The sequence below is a fragment of the Perca fluviatilis genome, chromosome 18 (genome assembly GCF_010015445.1).
Source record: "Perca fluviatilis chromosome 18, GENO_Pfluv_1.0, whole genome shotgun sequence".
Lineage (NCBI taxonomy): Eukaryota > Metazoa > Chordata > Actinopteri > Perciformes > Percidae > Perca > Perca fluviatilis.
Window position 1 is genome coordinate 1,054,440 of NC_053129.1, and position 21,797 is coordinate 1,076,236.

At 40.9% G+C, this 21,797-nt stretch overlaps 1 protein-coding gene across 5 annotated transcripts in view; it reads right to left on the bottom strand.

Annotated features, from left to right (window-relative positions):
* Window positions 1–21,797, bottom strand: part of cdk19 (cyclin-dependent kinase 19) — an 87,572-nt gene that overhangs the window by 15,682 nt on the left and 50,093 nt on the right. For 4 of the 5 annotated variants that reach the window (XM_039781594.1, XM_039781589.1, XM_039781593.1 and 1 more), the window contains exons 5-7: window positions 8,540–8,597; window positions 3,088–3,219; window positions 2,276–2,419 (exon numbers count right to left, since the gene is read on the bottom strand). In XM_039781594.1, the coding sequence (XP_039637528.1) occupies window positions 2,276–2,419; window positions 3,088–3,219; window positions 8,540–8,597 (334 nt within the window). The remainder of the gene's footprint in view (window positions 1–2,275; window positions 2,420–3,087; window positions 3,220–8,539; window positions 8,598–21,797) is intronic. The other variant, XM_039781591.1, reaches the window with a different exon arrangement.

The window sequence follows — 21,797 nt, forward strand, 5'->3', positions numbered from 1 at the left end:
ACCTTGGATATGAAAAGAAGCAATATTTCTATTGACCTTGTTCTACGTTTCCAATAGCCTACAACGTTATGTTTACGACGGAAGATAACGTATTTGAAACCCCTACAATAGGCTACAAAGTTCTGTTTAAGAAATTTGAAATATAGTTTGCGCCCAACCTTTGAATTGTTTTCGTTGTAGCCTATAGGCTCTATGTCACCACCCGGATATCAGAAGATCAGTTTTGAAATTGGTGTAAGATGAAAGGTGAACCTTGTTTTCAACACTCGTCTTAAGAGTGCATCATTGCAAGTTGTTTCGAACCAATTCAGAACAAGCTCCGTGTGTTACGTGATTGCAAGATAAATGAGGTTGGAATACGGTGTGTGGGAATATTGGCGAACATGGTAGGTTTAATGTCATAAAATGAAAAGCAGCAAATCCTTTATTGGGTTAAATATTTTGTCTTCTGTCATATGGCGCTGTATAACTTTGGAAACGTAGCTGTAGGCATGTGAGCCATGTCAATAGAAATATCGCTTCTTTTCATAAATCCAAGGAACATGTTATTGTAGTTGTTTGAGAGCTTTGAGATCACGTTTCCAGGCTAGTGTAACCAGTTGTTTTAGACCCATTGTTTCAGAACTTCTCGTAATGTCGCTTATAATTTATGATGAATCCTTGCACGTCGAGCAGCGAAAAGTGTAACAGAAGGTTGGAGTGCCTAATGAAATATTTTTTTTTTAAGCCTAAATCAAGGTAACCTGTTGTTCGTGTACTCTAGATAAACAGTGATTCATGGCCTACTGACCGAAAAAAAAAATAAAGTCATGTCCTGGTAGCTGGTGTGATAAATGTGATAGTGTATTGACGTGAAGTGGACTCTTAAATTTTTATTTTGCGGAGGGAAATGACGACAATCCAGCGCGGACTAAATACTTTACACTTTTCCATCGCTGTATAATGTTATAGTAATGTAGGGCTTATATTTTCAGTTCAGTATAGTTTTGAGTTGCGACATGCAAAGGCCAGTAAAATGTTTATGAATATGTAGCGAATCTGTTGACGTGGGTAGGTTGATAGGTTTACACGGCATCTGGACAGGCTCGGAAACCAGTAGGTGGAAAAACCAGAAGGCACATAACACCGGCGCCGCAGCAGCAGCATTCTCACCACCGTCGTTGTTCGACATAATTCAGCCGTATCCAACTCGCGTCAGGGGTCACCAATGTGGAGTGCAATAAGTGAGGAGACAGGAGACGCGTCGAGTCAGCTTTACTCTCCACTTAAAAAAGTATACAACACTGTACAGCGAGTGAGAGCAACAGCGGCCACCACACGTAAACCCGGAACTCTCATAACATAAACACCTCTCTCTTAAAGGTACAGTCCCTTGGTGAATGTCTCTTTCAGTCTTACTTGTGGGTCACCACAGCCTGAAAATGGCCAAAAAATAATCTTAAAATAAGAAAACCGCAGCAAAAAAGTTGATAAAGATTCTACTTTTTGAGAAACACAACCCGGTGTGACCAATCATGTAACCAGCCCTCAGACTTGTCAGTCCGTTTTGAGGCGGTGTGAGAGTCCCGTACAGGAATCAGGAAACATCACTGTCTGGGTCACTGCCATAGGACAGTTTTAAAAACTATGAGGGTCAAAAAATGAAACGCCCAGGAGTTTGTGTAACAGCTGTTTCCCCTCCCCCTCCCTTCCATGCTCTAACCCCGCAACCCCCACCCCCAAATCCTTCTGGTGGGTTACTGGCTGGAACACTGTTTGTTATGTTTGGTGGTGCAGGTTGGCGCAGTTTGTTTTTGTTGGCGTTTGTGGAGCCTGGGCTGTCTACAGAGACTGCGTTTTTGTGTTCAGGGGCCAGGCAGCTAGTGGATAATGAGGAGATGTTTGCTGTATGTGACCTAAAAATGGTGTGACATCGCTTAGAGCACCTTTAAGTGAAACTCCCACCGCGAGATCATGAACAGATTGTGCTGTTCCCATTACGACCCTGTGGCAAATCAATGGATCACTTGATGTTGTCTAATTATTAAATGGAAGGACATGTACTCTACGTGTTTGTTAAAGCTCTAGGATATGTTCTAGTGCTAATGGGCACACACTTAATCGCCACGGGGCACCTTTAAGTAAACATTCAACAGAATAAGGGACGTAACGATACACTCAACTCACCATCCGATACAGTTCACGGTTTTAAGTTCAGGTTTTTATTTTTTTTAAACATGATCATCATGCTTACGCAGGCTGTGTGTATTTGTAGTTGTGTGTACTGTGTGCAGACCTGCGGGGAAACCCATGACGCTGAATATCCTGTCCAGCTGGTCATGATGGAAAGGGTTACTGGTTTTGATGTCTTCCTGGCGACAGTGGAAGATGGGCTCGGACGTTAGCAGCTCCGCAAAGATGCAGCCAATTGCCCAGATATCTGGTACATTTAAACACACACACACACACACACACACACACACACACACACACACACACACACACACACACACACACACACACACACACACACACAGTTTTGTCTTTTTGAAGATGAGCTTTACGTTTTATTTAGTGGCATGCACAAAAGTGTTTGATGATCTTATATGTAAATTAATTTTTTTACTACTTTAATGCAAAAAGTGAAATCTTATTTAGCTATTTCTGCAAAAGTTAAAGTGAGAAAGAATTTCTGAGAAACAATGAGTGCAGCTTTTATATCTGACTGTCTTTCTTTCATTCATTTAGTCACAAACACAGTGGAGGCCTGAGACTGACAGTGTTGTCTCATGTTCCACGTGAGCTGCTTCATGATGAAGACCATAGATCACAGGGGACTCCTTTCCACAAAGGAATGCATGTCCCTACACTGAGAGACCTTGGGGAAACACACTAAAAGACTGAAAGATTATTCTGCTACTTTGTTTCAGTGGAGCAAACAATCAGGGGTCAAAGTCCTGAGTTAGTGCAGAGAGGTGTGTGTTCACACACACACACACACACACACACACACACACACACACACACACACACACACACACACACACACACACACACACACACACACACACACCAGGGTTTTCTTAGCCCATGTGGCCTGAGACTCACCGATAGCTTTGGTGTAGTGCCGGGCCCCCAGCAGCAGCTCAGGGGCCCTGTACCAGAAGGTGACCACCACAGGGTCGAGGTCTGCCAGCGGCTTGAGGGGGGAGTTGAAGAGTCTGGCGAAACCCATGTCAGCTACAGGAGGTTTGTAAAGAAGACACAGGAAGTGAGCAAACAAAAACATTTTCAGAGAGCACCTCAGGCCCCCAAACCCACCAATGACCCCAAGTCATAGATACATCAAGGCGGCCTTGCTCAAGAGCACCTTGGCAGTGCCCAGGAGGTGACCTGGCATCTCTCTAGCTATCAATCTACACTCTGTACTTCAGTTGAACCAGCAACCCTCCAGTTCACAACCCAACTCCCTACAGACTGAGCTACTGCCACCCCAAATTGTCAATTGCCAATTGCATTCACACTTGGTGGGTGTATTGCAAAGGAAGTGCAGTGCTGAGTGCACTACGAGATCTACGGTACATACAGTATGATAGTAGTGTGTTATGTACACACTGTGTAGTGTGTTGTACAGAACATTCATGAACAGATGAAGAAAGACAGACCAGAGATGTTGCATTGTATGAAATTCAAACATTTCGATCATCAGTAACTAATACCAGACATGTATTTATGATACAGGGTCCTTGGTTAAATTAAAAATGAGGGTTTTCATACCAAAATACCTTATCTTATGTAGATAGTAACTGAATGCTGCTTTAAGCCTTTCAACCCCCCATACAGTTGTCATGAAGGGGGAAATTAGTTATAGAGACAAAGTTTGGATTTTTTAACATGGGGGTCTATGGGGAATGACTAGCCAGTCACTTAACTCTATGTTAGCTTAAAAGGATTAACGTTACCTCCTGGGATACTGAATTCAACACGTTCGCAAAAGTAAAATATTGTAAGAAACCTTTTTCATCTGTGAAATGTTATTCCATGTTACTTAGTTTGGCATTTCTTTCACATGAACATCCAAAAGCAACACAAAAGTCACACAAAAGTCTTTATTGTCAAGCGGGTCAGATGTCTGTCCCAAAACGGCGGCGCAGAGACGCATCTCAAAAGCAAAAGGCGGTATGTACGTATTTATATCTATGGGACGCAACTATGTCATGACAGGTGTATATCTCAGGAGCCAAGGAAGCGCAGTGTAAAGTGTAAGGTTGTTTGGATGAGAGGTTCTCCAGAAAGCTGCGAGCAGGCCAAGCAATTGGCCCGTTAACAACAGGCACGTTTTGAACGGGCACTGCACTAGTTGTAATAACTAGCCTTTTATTTTTAAGTTTGTGGGTCTTACACTTTGATTTTTGACTCAAGTTCTGAACTTAATTTGTAGCGGTTTGATAAATACGGGCCTTATTTTTAGGAATGTGCACTTTCCTGACAGAAAGTAACAGCTCAAAACTCCAGCATACCATCTAAAACTGAAATCTGAACAGAAGTAAGAGTAGTCCAGAGATTTAAGACACATTATTAAAAATAATAAAGCCAGCATTCCAGTAATAACAATACAGATTGATAATTTCAACAGTTTTGTTGCTTTATTGAGTGCTGTTTAAGGAGCTAAATACGTTTTGTTGAAGCACTCCTGTTGTACACCTTTTTTAAAGCTGTAGTGCGCGACTATTTTATTTATACTATATATATATATATATATATATATATATATATATATATATATATATATATATATTAGGGGTGTATGAAAAAAATCTATACACTTGAGTATCGCAATATTTTATTTTGCAATACTGTTTAGATTTTCAAAAAGGCAATATTGATTTTTTTTATAAAAGAAAAAAAGTTCAACGTTCGTTTTTAAACGTTATAAAAATATTCATGTAAGACAGTGGTTCATGTTTGTGGTTGTGTTTAAACCCCCTACCGCTACATGACTATGCTGACACACACCACTAGTGTCCTTGCCTAACAGTGCCTAAAAGTGCCTGACTTTTTGCTAGAAGCTAACAATGTAGCTATGACTGAACTTTGGCCTACTTTAGCATATAAACATTAGCTCACTAAGAACCTGGGAACCACAATCCCAAACTGGCAGTTTGATTTTCTGTGTTTACCTAAAGTAAACTTCTTTGACTTTTATGAACATCATGTCTCAAAATCCCAATATATCGCCTTACGCACAGTATCAAAATATATTGCAATACATTGAATTGCGACCCATGTATCGTGATACGTATCGTATCGTATATTGAAAGTCTGTTACATCAAGCCATTGCCAAATGAGTTGCTACAAAGCTAATTAAGACTATCAGCTCCACAAAAGTCTCTCTGGATTTATCAGTATGGCTGTGTTTAGAAAATTGTGTCATCTGGCGACATTCGCACTCAGCAGTAACTCTGCCTCCGGTACAGTAGACGGCGCTCTGCCATAGCACAACTGGCTTTTTCTTCTACAAAATTACAGACAGGCCACTGAATTAGTAAAAATTTAACAACTTAATGTTTCATCAACACGCTCTACAGCGTAGGGAAGCACAGTGTTCTCGCCAGATGACTGACAACTTGTTTGGGTCATTATATCTAACCAGTGTCGGGTGGAATTAGCAAGCTAACTTTGTTAGCTAACTAGCGTTAGCTGCTCGCTCCTTCCACTTCTTTGCCGAGACACAGCGTTGACAGCCCCAGAGATGGACAATCTGTTTAGCCATCTCCCGGTGTCCGATGCTGCCTGAGTAGGGAGGGGCAGTTGCAGCATGCGCAGACCTAGGGATGTAACGATTACCGGTGTAACGGTAAACCACGGTAAAAATGTCGATGATAACAATTACCGTTTTCATTTAAAATATCATTATTATCACAGTGGATTACGGTGTGGAAACCGCGTGTTCCCAGCTTCATCCGAGTCTCCTGAAGTTGCCGCGTGGGCGCACTGCGTAGCCTACAGTGTGTTTCTTGAAGTTGGAATCATGGCGGAAGGAGGAGATGACAGCGCTCAGGACATTTATCAGCTTTGTAAAAAAGGCCATACTTTACCTGATGAAGGTCTGAGACCGAAATGTTGTATTTTTCTTCTAAATAAATTATTGCTTGCGTAATGGTCAGTGTGCGGGATTTTCTCTAAAAAAGGCCATAGTAAAACTTGCTCTCTCTCCTGAGATGATTGAGTGACGAGAGTCATCGCTTTGATCTCCTGCCAATCACTCGCGCTCAGACAGGAGGAGGGGACAGAACAGCTTTTTTCTTCATCATTAGTTTCCCGTTTTCGGACTTGTTGAAGTGATGTGTGTAGCCCAGAATGTTAAAACTATTCTGTAGCTTGCTAAACTCTCATGGGTTATACTGCCATATTTCAATAAGTGTTCTGCGATGTGGTTTAGCCCGTGTTATGACGTGACATTTATTTGGAGAGAGAGATATATTATCGCCTTGATAATATTGCTGTTGCTGTGTTTCTTATTGCATAGCTGATAGATGTGCAGATTGTTTAATATTACTTGTGCAGCCACGTGTTGATATTCAGGTTGTGTTAGGGCAGTTTGCTAGCACTGTGCAATTGCCAGTAAACAGACTAATGCTGTGGAGCCACGTGCTTAGCTATTAAAAGTGTATTACACTGTTTGCTCCGTTATGGATATGTGTGCTGTAATAGATGTGGCTTATTCTCAGTTTGTGTTACTGAGCAATATGTTACATTTATGTTAATTATTAGCAATTAATGTAATTCTTAGTAATGTTTCTTGTTATATGCTGGTGGCTATTGTTGTGGATGGCATGAGAAAAATGCGGACCCAAAATGCAGAGGCGGAAAACTCAGAATAGTTTTGATGTGAAGATTTATTTCCAACACAAAAATCCAGGGTACAAACCAACAGGAATCCAAAATAGCGAAAACGCAACAAACAACACAAGGGGTAAAAACTGAGGTAGTCCAAAATGCAAAAAAGGGAAACAAAAATAACAAAATGAGAGCACAGAGATCGCAGGGAAGTCTAACACAAAACTCAGAGACTGGAGCAAAACACGGACAGGAACAAACACAAAGGAATACAGACATGAGACGAAACACACAATGATCTGACAAAGGACAAGGGGAAACACAAAGACTAAATACACAGGGTAATGAGGAAACACAAGACAGGTGACACAAGGCTGGGAAACAGGTGAAACAGATTAGGACTGGGCAGAACAATCAAAAAAGGAAACCAGACGTTTATATTTCAGAACCACATCCAACTTCACATGTAATGTCAAATACAACTTCATAATTAACTACATGTTGGAGTTGTAAATAAATCTTCCTGGATCTCAAAGTCGGACATCTCTGGTTCAAGTTCTTACCAGACCCCCTACAGCCGGCCAGTGTTTCAGTAGCCATAGTTTTTACAAGCCTATATTTTTGTAATATAATAAACACTGTTAAACATTTTGAAACTATTTCAGCTTGTGTAGGCCTATCAATGCTTTCTGAAAATATTGAACACATTTTTAAAAATACAGCGATAATACCGAAAACCATGATCATTTTGGTCACTATAACCGTGAGGTTAAATTTTCATACCGTTACATCCCTACGCAGACCCTTAACCCGACCATACTCCGGCTAAGGTGTATAAATGCAGGAATACCCCTGTTACTGAAGGAGTTCTCTAGGACTGTTAACCGGGTTATGAGAACTCAACTTAACCGGGGTAAGGTGTTTACATGGCATTTGAGAAATCAGGGTATTGCCCTAACCCTGAATATAATCGTTTTTTTAAACTGCATTGTGGAATATGTGTGGAAGTGGAACAAAATCTAACTAGAGTTGAGAGAAGAGTCGTTTGGAAACATAAAGAATCTAAGACATTCGTGGCCGGGTTGGTTCAGTGGGTAGAGCAGGCGCACGTATACTGAGAGGTTTATGCCTCGACGCAGAGGTCCAGGGTTTGAATCCGCCCTGTGACGATTTCCTGCATGTCTTTCCCCTCTTTTTCACCTAGCTGTCCCGTCAAAATTAAAGGCGGAAAAGCCGCAAAAAAAATTATAATATATATATCTACGGCGTGGGTATGTACTTAGGTAAGTGGAGACACGGACCCTACGCCGGACCATACGCCGGAACCCTGGACCTCTGTGTCGAGGCATAAACCTCTAATTACATGTGCGCCTGCTCTACCCACTGAGTCAACTCGGCCACCCCACGGCGTAGATTTAACATAGAAGCATAAATCACGCTATAGCCTAGTAAGTTATAGCAGAAACAATAACTTAGTACCATTCCTGTGTGCACTGGGTTTATAAATAGACTCCAGCATTGCAGCAGTCCCCTGGCCAGCTGGCTTATGCAACAGCACTGATCTGAGCTGCCTGTCCACCTCTCAGCCAGAAGGTTAAACACTGCAGCTACAGGACACTCAAAGAAGTCAACAGCTTCATTTCTCATGATCCATTGTCATGATGATAGTGCTATTTACAAATCTCAATGAGTCAAGCAGTTTACAGAAATATGTCTTACCGATTTTAACTCGTCCTCGTTCAGGACCTTCTCCCATCACCAGGATGTTGGCTGGTTTCTGCAGGAGACAGATATATATTAAAGTGACATAATACAGTGCTCACTTTTATTAACAAGTGTTAAACCTCTTGTATAATAGCCACATGTGACAATACGATGTCGAGTATGTACGTGTTCAGTGGCCTGTATTGGTGCCCTGTTGGTTATTGAACCACACGACCGCATGAGTATGTCAGTCAGCCATTCTGTGAAAGTGCACTTCAAACTCTAATGGACTCATGTGACAGCACACACAGACCATAGACGGTAAAAATAATGGACGGAGCTTCCGGGTCTGAAAAGTGAAGCCAATGTGGAAGTGCCTTAATTATGCACAGGGGGGCGACTCCACTGGTTGTAAAACGATGCTGGCTTGTATAGAAGTGTATGGGAAAATGAGCCTACTTCTCATTTGATTCATTACCTCAGTAAATATTTTGATGACTTTATGGCTTCAATCGCTAGTTTTTTTTTTTCTTCTTCAATACAGCATGATGTTCATTTAGTAAATTACGGTCCCATTTATTTTAAAATAGGCGATAAAGCAGGAGATGTTTTAGGGCCGTGGCTACACGCCGACCTGTCAATCATGACAGAGGCTTAGCAATGCTAACCATGGCGCTGTGGACATTAAAATAGACGTGAACTTGTTTTTGGGTGTCATCCATGTTTTCTCACTGTGTGTTCGCCTAAAAATGTCTTGTTCAGCGTTCTGCCAACCAAGCTAGCTATCTACCGCTAGCGTTAGCTGGTAACTTGATGGAAAGTTTGCCAATTTTCTGTTCTGCCGTACATGCTGATGAATGGAGCCAGTACCCGGAGGTCCACGTTTACACGCTGTTAATTCTCCGCTGGACAGAACCCCTTTCAAAAGGGATGACAATCTGCAATTTTCCCTCTTTAGCGTTTAGCTTAGCGCAGCGCCATTGCAACCATAAACAATATTGGCTTGGCCGCGTCATCCTCCCCAGCTCCACTCTCTTGTCAATAATCGTCACTTCCAGTTAAAAAAAAAAAAAAGATTGCGATGGCCAAATTGCCAAAATCAAGGCTTCAAAACGTGAGTCCACAAACCAATGGGTGATGTCATTGCTGCTACGTCCATTATTTTGTATGGGTCAGGCACACCCAAGCACCAAAAGCTGAAACAGTAGTGTTTAAAAAGGGTCTAATTAAACTTTTCTTTTGACAGTGGAACAAGTTGCAAACACAATATTGACACCCTGTAAAGCTTATTTACACATCGTGCACATACAAAGCAACATTAGCATGGTTTCTGTCCACTTGACTAACGTAAGTCCAATATTCACTCCGGTTGGCTTTCCACCAACTCCTGAAGGAAATATCTAGGGCTGTCCTCGACTAAAGAAATTCTTAGTTGACTAACAATTATATGATTTTGTCAACTAATTGATTAGTTGATGTAATCGACAGAGCTGCTCGCTTTGAGAGGTGGTTAAGACTAGAAAAGCACAATATAAATGTAGTTAATTAACCATCTGTGTGTCCACAAGTAATCCTGCAAAAGCACCACTATAAATCTTGTGTTTACCAGAAATGTGCTCATAAGTTTCTTGGAAATGAGTAATAAAGCATGAATAAGCATAAAAAATGACTGAGGTGCTGAGGAGGGATGGGTCTCGAGACCCGGTTCTTTTTAGGACCCGGTTCCAAATATCTCAAAACCTGAAAATCAACAAGGTCCGAGCTTATCAGAACTGCTATCGAGACTAGTGGATCACATAACATTATGTCTAAAAATAGATACATGCGCTATCCAGAAAAAATTATTTACGAGCACAGTTTAGCCTCCCCACCGCAAACCATTCAAAACATAGTCGGACTAGCTACGAGAGCACCGCTCTGTGGGCCGCTTAATCAGCTCGTTAATACAAAAACAGCGACAGAGACAGGAGAAATCCAACAGTCACAGACTCACAGTTTTTGCAATAAAAGCAATAATAGTTCTGTTAAGATTAAGAATTTGTCGTCTCTTCTTTCCACCAAATAATAGAAAAGTATCCATAATGGTATCGATGAAGACTCGGATCATCGCGCAGTCTGAAAAATGGTATCAATAACAATACAAATTAACGATCCCCATCCCTAGTGCTGAGGTGGTAGCATATATTGGGTTTATCAGAGCTTTCAGGCGGAAAACAGCTGCTGCTGCTGCTGCTGCTGCTGGAAACAAGGTTGATGAGAGCACAGAAAGCAGGCCATGAAAGAATTTGCTAAGTGTGACACCTTTTGCATTATGCATAATCATTTGCTCCATTGTCACAATAAAAAAAATATGGATTAGTACAGAGAATACTGTTACTTGTGTTTTTTATTGGTAAAGAAATGAGCAGTGTGAAGAGGAACTGGTTGACTCTTTCATCATCATCAGGACAAAACTTACTGCTATTCAAACCAACCAATCTCCCTTTTGACATATAGATATGGGATAGAAGTACTGTGTTTTTATTCACTGAATGGATATCAAAGAAACATTTATTCTGAGGGAAATGTGCCCATATTTTTTACCTTTACAGTTTCCTTCTCTTGCACTAGGCTGCAGTATTATTCTCCCTGGGTATCTGTGTGAATGTGAGCCCTTGTGGCTCGGGGGACTCAGATTTGCCTGGCAAACAAGTCTTGTTGCTATAGGAACAACACTAATGATTAGGTGTATAATTCACGCCCACAACACGCCACGCCACGATGGGCAAACACAAAGACAAACGTCTCTTAAAAAGCCTGAGGAGTTCAGGCTCACCAGCTCCTCTTTCAAATTCTAAACAGGCCTAACAGAATTAATAGAAAACATTCATATTGGCTGTTTGAAAAGCAGTTATTAGCTAGTGAATGTCCTGTAGAAGACATGAGTGTCAGTGCCTCTTCAAAATGTTAAATGAGAATGCAACATAACATCTGAGGAAAAGAAGTTACTGTGAAACGACAGCTTAAAAAAAAAAAAGTGACATTAAGCTGTTGTTATGGTGAAATACATTCAGACAAATACAATCTTTAAGATATAAACTCGTGCTATTGTCTTTCACAGTCCAAAATTGAGACTTCCTTTTGAATTCATCCAGTGAAATCAATCAGTTACAGTTGGTTAGTTTCAAAAATGGATCAGGAGCCGAGGGAAAATAAACAGCCTCCATCCCACTGAGGACTGGTAAACACAATCCTCAGGGACATGGCCCCCATTTTACAAAACCATCTAAATATTTGTCTCAAAAACTGGGCCAGTTCAGGAGCTAGAGGCGTCACTTATACAACAGTTTGGGCAAGTTGATATAAAACAGGCTGTCCTGTAACCAAAGGGTCACAGCCAACATTAACAACCACTAGTCCACTTCCAAGTGTCACAATCTAATGCCTGACTTTCTGAATCTCGTCAAAAAGATCACACTGACATGTAGTGTTGTGGCAAAGTATCTGCAGTTCTTTTCTGAGGCACTGCTTTGTTCACATGGAACATGAACACGTAAAGACAGAACATGTTTAAACCCATTTCAAGGTACAGTTTATTATTCATTCAGCTGTGTTTTTCACCAACTGTTTGTCTCCGTTGGTTTAGTAGCGGTTGAACTACAGCCAGTTGTTACTGCTCTTTTTCTCCAGCTCTATTTTTAGTTTCCCTTGCTATGACTCCTTTTTTAATGCCCACACTTCATGCACATACAACAAATGGTATGCAGTAGTTTAAAAAAGTTTAGGCAAGTATGGTTAGGGTCAAACTAAAGCCCCTTTCACACACTGCAACCCCTTACCTAGACATTACCCAGAGGAGCTGTACAGTATGTGAGAACGTAAATATCCAAATCAGTTGGACGGGACATTAAAAACGGTCTTTACCCTACCAGCTCCCCATTACAAAGTCTGTGAAATGTCTGATTGAGCCCATGTGTGAATAGAGCAGCTCATTGTCCGTAGAAGTCACAGCTAGAGTGGCCGCGTTGATGACGTTTCTATTATGTGGCTGGGAAGAATATAGCATCCGAGTGTGACGAACAAGGATCTTAATATGAAGACGCCAATGAAAACGTCTGAACTGAAGAATCCACCAGATTCTGGAACTTCTGGCCGTAATGGCGGGGGCCAAAATAGTCAATACAAATTAAAGGAACAGCAAGAGACTCTGTTGTTTATGACTAAATTACCAACCGGCCACGTGACTGGTGTAATGTAGTTTCTCACAATAACAGCATCAGCTAAATATTCTTTGTAAATTGAATTCAATCTGGCATTGCCAGACCTTCCTCCACAGCGCTGCGAAGGAGGGTCTGGCTAGTCCACACAGCATTCCGGGATGGGAGACAAACGTGCTCTGGTTTATTGGTATTACTTTAAACCAGGGATGTCCAAAGACCCCTCAACTAAAAGAGAGACAGATCAGGGACCCCCTACTATATATATTGTATAAAATGAAGTTGCATATTAAACTGGGCCTACAATAATGTGTAAGGCGGCCTAAAGCCTTTATAAATAATGTTTTATGCATAGAATACTAAGCTGTTAAAATAACAATTGTTGGCATGATTTTATGAATCACCTTTTAATGATTCATGTGGCACAGTGAGTCCTTATTACCTGTATCTGTGGATGGTTACCTTTGTCATTTTTTAATTAAAGGCCAGTAAGCCTATCATCAGTGGGGATTTATATTGGCTAATAATATGTTGGAATCATGTTAAGACATTTACATTTTTGAAAAAACCTTCAAAAATGAAAAATAATTTGGACGCCCCCCTGTAATGACTCTGAGGACCCCCTAGGGGTCCGGGCACCCTGTTGAAAATCTAATTTTTTTGTGATCAAATGTTTTTTTTAATTCAAGATGTATGTTCTATTACCTGTAACATGCTCTGAGGGGTCCTCAGAGTCATTACAGGGGGAGCGTCCAAATTATTGCTCATTTTTGAAAGTCTTTTCAAAAATGTAAATGTATTAACATGATTCCAACATATTATTAGCCAATATAAATCCCCACTGATGATGATGATGATGATGATGAGGCTTACAGTATTTATATATATATATATATATATATATATATATATATAAATAACTTATACGCAAAACAATATCACCCCACCCTGCCCAGGATACCGTGGGCTGGCATGTCTCTGCCATTAAAAGCCACATATCCCTGTTGAAAATCGCTGCTTTAAACCAATCACAATCATCTTGGGTGTTGCTAAGCGTCGGACGGAGCCATGGTGCCTCTGCAAAATAGCCTCGGGAAGGAACTTGCTTTGGTGGAACATGTGTACGTTCAAAAGTAGTTTTAGTCGTGCAACAGAAAACTCCGATTGGACAGATAGTCTAGCTAGCTGTCTGGATTTACCCTGCAGAGATCTGAGGAGCAGTTAACCATAGTCCTCACAAATCCACCATTTTAGACCGCCAACACAAAGAGAGCCCAAGGTAACAGACATCTGACTGGAAAACATCCGGGGGAATTTCCAGTGGCACCGGAGCAATTCCAGAAGTGGAACGTCATGGATATAGACTAATTGGTAGTAGACAAGTTATTCCTGTCCCAGGAAAAAACTGACATCAGGTGAAGGTTGATAGACATGATTAGGACTGCAACTAACAATTATTTTCATTGTTGATTCATCTGTCCATTATTTTCTGATTGTTAATCGATTAGTTGTTTGGTCTATAGAATGTCAGAAAATTGTTAAAAAATGTCAATCAGTGTTTCCTAAAGCTAAACTAATCGATTAATCACTGCAGCTCTAGACATGATTCTCATGGGATGATGTCATTGGTATGAAATTGTAATAATAATATTAATGCAAGGACTAGAAAGAGTATAATACTCATTCTTTATTACTATGTCATTTCATGGCTAAAGGTTGACATGTTTTAGCTACATTCTACATACATACATACAACCTCCTAAATGGACTGAAGCATCCTCAAACAGCAAAAAGGCTAACACGAGCAGGCCCGCCGATAGGGGGGGACAAACGGGTCTGTTGTCCCGGGCCCACAGTAGGGGGGGGGGCCAGAACTGGGCCCTCATTAAATTATGGAAGAATTAAAAATCTTTTTTTTAAATAGGCCTATTTGTGGAAAAAAATATGTAGCATAATATTTGAATTACATAAAAGCGTTTTATTTGTTTTCTTCCTAATTGTCCTGGAAATGGTGGTCAAGAACCCCCACCCCCAATATAAAAATGGTTTGGCCACTGATCAAAATTTGATATTGTCACTTGATTTGAAGTTCAGTACGCTCAAAATGTCCGGTCAGCACAAGTCCGGAGCTCGGAAAAGGAAAGAAAAGAGAAGAAGAAAATAGAGGCCTTAGAGATTTTCTAAACAAATATTTAAAAAAAGGTGGTGACGGTGAAGCTGGAACTGTCAACGTAGAGCAAGGTAAGAAACAGCGCAGCCAACGTTTACGAGCCATGTAACGTAACGTAACAGGCCAGCTCTCATGTTAACGTCCATTAGCTTGTATAAAAGCCTGACACAACACGTTAACTTTGACAGAAACAGTTGAGTTTGGTAGCTCCATCAGTAAGGATGAGACAGAGAGAGATCCAGCTGCAGTCAGGTGACAGAGAGAGTGATGCGGGAGGGGCCCGCTGCCCCGCAACGGAGGGACAGAGTCAGGCTACCCGTGAGAGAGAAGAGAGAGATAGAGAGAGAGTGATGCGGGGGGGCTCGCTGCCCTGTCGGAGAGTCTGAGCAGGATGGATCAGAGACTGATTACACACTTAATTTCAGTGAGAGATGTGAGGAGAGGAAGAGCAAGGGAAAAGGAGAGATCTGGCCGCGAGGGGGGGGGCCCATCTAAGATCTCGTCCCGGGCCCAGGCAAGACTGTCAGCTGGCCTGAACACGAGTAATCATTTACAGTCTCGCCATGAGTCCCTCCTGATAACAGCACCAGCCGCATCTGTCCTGTGTTACTGCAGTGTGTGAGCACTGTACATATACAGTCAAGTACACATAGGTTAGTCTGTATTTACTACAACAACTGATCACCTTCAGTAATGTCCCCCCCTTGACAGAGATTATTGGTACAGTCCACTGAGATGTTTTTTTTGCTTTGTCCTGCAGAGCTGCTAAGTCAGCATCTTGAGTCAGCTAGCCCGCCATGCAGGGCGGTGGGCTTGGCACCAGCTAGAGGCTGTTACATAAGCCTTGCGGGGGCGTAGGGGTGGGGGAGGCACAGCAAGCACCTCTGGTATGGGGGTGGGTACTGGTGGGTGGGACAGGGAGAAACAAGTGGAGGAGTGACAGGCGGTGGGGGATGGGAGCTCTGTGGTGGTGCAATGCAAAGCACATGCTTAATACCTGTGGTGCAGAGGCGCAGAGTATATGCTACACACCAGCACAACACACACAGTTATGTAAGAGCAGAAGTACTGGAGCCATGAAAGATGTGCTAGTAGGGGGCACCTTCCCCCACAGCTAAACAGAGAGCAGCAGATCACCAGACCTGAAGACTGGAAGAACAAAAAAGGTGATATGAAGACTAAAATACACATACGACGCCTTTTGGAGTGTTTTAAGATTTGAATACATTGAGAAAACATCATCTTGTTTTTGATGAGTAAGTTTTAATAACAAGACGATGAGCAAAATAAACTTAAAGTACTTATTATGTAGAATAATTTATATTATTGGATTATAATTATTAATGCATTAATGTGTTCATTGCTCTAATGTTGCAGCTGGTGATATATATATATATATATATATATATATATATATATATATATATATATATATATATATATATATATATATACACACACACACTACCAGTCAAAAGTTTTGGTGTCACTTAGAAATGTCCATTCCACTCCATTATAGACAGAATACCAGCTGAGATCAGTTGCATTGGCAGCAGTTTTCAGATGACATTATGTGCTTACATAATTGCAAGAGGGTTCTCCAATGTTTTCTCAGTTAGCCTTTGAAAATGATATCAGATTAGTAAACAGAATGTGCCTTTGGAACCTTGGATGAATGGTTAGCTGATAATGGGCAATGTATATATTTCATTAAAGATCAGCCACTTCTTCACAGGACAGTCGAGAACCTTTTTGCAATTATGTAAACACATAATGTAATCTGAAAACCGCTGTCCTGATAAAAAAAATGCAACTGAGCTCAGTTGGTATTCTGTCTGTAATGGAGTGGAATGGAAATGTCAATGTGACCCCAAACTTTTGACCAGTAGTGTGTGTGTGTGTGTGTGTATGTATATGTATATATATATATATATATATATATATATATATATAAAAAAATATATATATATATATATATATATATATATTTAAAGGTATGGATTACATATCTGTCTTGACACTCTGCCTTTCACAAGTATTAACAACGTAACTCATGGCCAGACGTGTAGCTTTCATATGAACTATGAAAGCAATAAGAGGCCTTGGCATTTTCCATGAAGCAGCAACATGCTTACTATGAACAGCATTTCTATTTCTATTCATCATTTAGACGCACAGACAGAACTGACAAAGAGCCAGGCATCTGCACGAAGATGATAATCTGACCAACAACAAGAACCAAACAGGGACCAGTTGTAGAAGAAAGAATTAAGGGAGCTCTTTGGCCACAATGGCAGGAAGCCCTGGCAATGAGACAGCAAAATAAAAGAAGAAAATGAATGGCACAAACTGCAATACATCAGTGCAGAGTCAGATTGAGTCTGACAATGGAGAATTCCGTCGGGCTGCAATGAAAATAGTTATAAAAGGCCGGAAGAGTTGGTGAACAGATAAGAGTGGTGTGACCTTCTGGGAGCAAAACAAGCACACAGCTCCTGTGGGAGAGTTTCTGTTGTAACTTCTTCATCATTAAAGTAACAGTAAAGCACTTTTCCCGCTTCGGTCCCCCAACAGGTCGGAAGCGGAATTGTCCATTACCGCTGTCGTAATGTCTCATTATGTCTCATTCCAACTACAGATCCGCTACCCAATCTGGCAAACTTGCACCAAAATAATACCTTAATAGTACCTTAAAATAATGGTTCTCCTGTCCCCTGTGTCTGCAGCTGTCCTCTTAGGCTCTTCTGGTTTCTTAACTCCCAAAATATCTCCACATTTGGTTTGTTTTTCCTAACTTAACTTTCCTTTCAGCTCCTCTGGTTTGTTTTGCGCCATTCTGTTCGTCTTCTCTGTTTCAGCGTAGAATGTAATCGATACCGCACGCTAGCTACGTAGCCGACGGTTGTATGACACGTTACAACATAGTGTTAATGGGAAATGTAGGATTAGTTAAATTTCTTGCCGGAAAACAGACCAATATGGCAACACTGACTTCTGGCATTGTTTCAGCAGCCGGCCGATTCAAACAGACGCAGAGTTATTTGCATTCATCACCGGCCAAACTGGCTCGTAACTTCACAATGTTACCCGCCAAAGTTAGCATTTAGTTGGCGGGTACTTAATATATCTAAATAAGCCACTGAGGGTGAACAGCTGAACCTATTTTGAACAAGTTTGCCAGTGCGCTGTATAACTTTGTGATCCATTTATTCACAGTTGGATGGATGGATGAAAACCGCTGTCCTGATGGATGGATGGATGGTAAACACATGTTCACTGTAATGTTCTACTACGAGAGACTAGAGATAAGAGTAAAGTTCTTGCATGGACCCCTATTAGATGACTCCCCACCCACTGTGGCCTGGTCTAATGTCATTTACAGCAGTGTAACGTTAAGCATCCTCAGCAGCAATCACGGCCGCTGTCAGGGCCTCGTCCTTCATCCTCCGGCACCTTTGTCCTGGTTGGTGACAGGTTCACCATATCTCTACATCTCATTTACAGGTTTTTTGATAAAGTCTCCACAGGTTGACGTTTAGGTAGTACAAAACAATCCATTGCTAGCGTTCGCTAATCCTAATCCTAACTGCTACCAAATATTGCATTCTTCTTCTTGTTCTTCGGAAGTAAGGTCAAAAGTGTAATGTGTGCTGCGTCAATTGGCCAAATACGATCACCTGTGTTTGCTTCATGTTTTTTTGTCTAAAAATAATCGGTTTGATTTATTGTTTTATGGTACACAGCGACTTCAATGGAGTAAAAAAAAGCTCAGAGTTCACTGATTGATAAATTGAGTGTCAAAGAGACTTTTACTGCCTGCAGAGATGCCCCGTAGGTCAGCAGAGAGACAAAAAGCAGGCTTTCTGTTGCCTGCAGGTTTATGTAATGTCATGTCCAGCCACCACATGTCCATCCAGGATTGCCAGGGATTACATAAGAGTGGACGACATTATTCAAAGAAGAAAGGGGCAGGGGGGGCCTCCAAATTTTTGCTAATTTTCAAAAATTAAAAAGGTCTTAACGTGAATCCAACATATTATCACAAATATAAATCCCCACTGCTTACTGGCCTGTAGGTAAGGTAGTCCACAGATACAATTTCACAAATTCTGTGTGCCAAATGAAGGTTTAACGTTAAAACATGATTTATAAAATCATGCCAACAATTTTTTTATTTTAATAGCTTAGTATTCTATGCACTAAAAATGTGTGTAAAAAGGCTTCAGGCTGCCCACATGTTATTGTAGGCCCAGTTTAATATGCAACTTCATTTTATACAATATATGTAGTAGGGGGTCCCTGATCCGTCTCTTTTGCTTAAAGTGCTCATAGTGTGCTTTTTGGCTTTTCCCCTTTCCTTTATTGTGTTATACACTCACCTAAAGGATTATTAGGAACACCATACTAATACCGTGTTTAACCCTATCCTATCAATATGGGCCAACATTTCTAAAGAATGCTTCCAGCACCTTTTGTTGAATCAATGGAAGGAAGGAGTTAAGGCAGTTCTGAAGGTGAAAGGGATCCCCCACACCATTACACCCCCACCACCAGCCTGCCCAGAGGTAACAAGGCATTCTGTTTACGCCAAATTCTGACTCTACCATCTGAATGTCTCAACAGAAATTGAGACTCATCGGACCAGGCAACATTTTTCCAGTCTTCAACTGTCCAATTTTGGTGAGCTCGTGCAAATTGTAGCCTCATTTTCCTATTTTTAGCCCATCCGCCTCAAGGTTGTGCGTGTTGTGGCTTCACAAATTCTTTGCTGCATACCTCGGTTGTAACGAGTAGTTACTTGAGTCAAAGTTGATCTTCTATCAGCTGGAATCAGTCGGCCCATTCTCCTCTGACCTCTAGCATCAACAAGGCATTTTTGCCCACAGGACTGCAGCATACTGGATGTTTTTCCTTTTTCAGACTATTCTTTGTAATCTCTAGAAATGGTTATGGGTGAACATCCCAGTAACTGAGCAGATTGTGAAATACTCAGACCAGCAACCAACAACCATGCCACGCTCAAAGTTGTTTATATCACCTTTCTTTCCCATTCTGACATTCAGTTTGGAGTTCAGGAGATTGTCTAGACCTGGACCACACCCCTAAATGCATTGAAGCAGCTGCTATGTGATTGGTTGATTAGATAATTGCATTAAAGAGAAGTTTAACAGGTTCCTAATAATCCTTTAGGTGAGTGTATATCTTTTTGTGCTTATCTTTTATTATAGGTTTACAAAATGAAAAAGCCCAAAGTCCCCCCCAAAGGGACTTACCATCTCCAACAGAAAACACTGTTCACAAACTGCTCCAAACAGCTCTATTGTAGTCCAGCCTTTACTTCCGTGACGAAAGTGCATCACTTTATAACACACGGTATAATGCTTGCCTAGCTGTTAGCATGGCACGCCCTCATACTCTGCTTCTGACTAGCTTGTAGTGCTGATCTACATGTATGCATGTATGCATGTGCGACTCCCAACAAAGATGGTACAGAAGTGAGATGTCTCACTCTGTAGCTAAAACAGAGAGCTCAACACACAGGGTGAAAAGAGGAGTTGCAGCAATGTGCAGTACAACAAAAATATGGTGTTTTCTGAAAATTAAACCATGTAAACCTATTCTGGTACAGCCTCTTAATACAATTATGAACCTGAAAATTAGCATAATATGAGCACTTTAAAAAACGTTGAAGACCCCTGGTGCAGATGGACTGTGTGCCTGCCGAACGTATCCACTTAGAGGTGTATTCAGACAAATCAAACATCTCAACTACACTTCACAGTCAGACTGTATAATCTCAGTCTTCCATTCTTTCCCGAGCATTATCCGGAAATAGCCTCCCTCCGGATCATCTGACATCAAAGCACTGACGGTGGTAATCAAATTAAAATTGGTTCCAATTCTGTTTGTTTTTTGATCTCACATGAGACAGATCTGACGTTTTCAAAGTATGGAATGCCGTTTTATTCAATATTAAATAAATGAATAAATACATAAATACATGAATAAAAAAAGAATATACGCTTTTGAAATACATCATGACATAAATAAATGAGGCAATAAATACATAAATAATTAAATAAATGTAAATATTCATACATAAATTAATCATTTGGTTAAATATTATATATTAAAACATTTTATTTTTACTTATTTCATGGTACTTTTCCACATTTATTTATTTCCGTGGACTTTTATTTCCTAATGCCACATTTATTGATTTCCCTCTCTATTTATTTCCAGTTCTTATATGCAAATCAGGGGGCGTGCTTATCTCTCACATTCAGAACAGAGCCGTGGGGAAAAAAAGGCTGGCAAGAGCGCGGACATAATGGAAGACATCGGTGGGCTCAGAGATAGCATGCTATCATTAGCAGATCAAATTGATCAACATGGTTTATCAGCAGATACTATTTTGGAACATATTGAAAAAAAATTGGAAATACTAGGGTGGAAAAGTGCTCTTCAAGAAATCTAAATAGACGACAAAGTTTTAAATAGTTTAATACTGATTGAGCACCGTGTTCGTGTGGAAGATGTCCAAGTCCAAGAAGTCAACCTTACCGCTGGTTCTAGCTAGGGATGCACCGAATCCAGTATTCGGGTTCAGATTCAGCCGAATATTGGGCTTTTTGACGGGGTTCGGTTTCTGCCGAAGCGTAGAATTTTTTTCCACCGAACCGAACCCTACTCGGCTGCTGCTCGTTAGCAAACGTTAGCTTTCTAATTTCACCCACCCAACAAGCCTTCTGTAGTGGAATGGCTTCGAACGACGACCAAAAGCGCTTGTCTTTTACATTTACTGTTCAATATGCTGCAGTTTTACACACAAGAAAGTGAACAACTTAAACTTGACGGACATGTTTTGCATCTAGCATGTCACGTTCATCTCAGTAAGCTAGCAAGA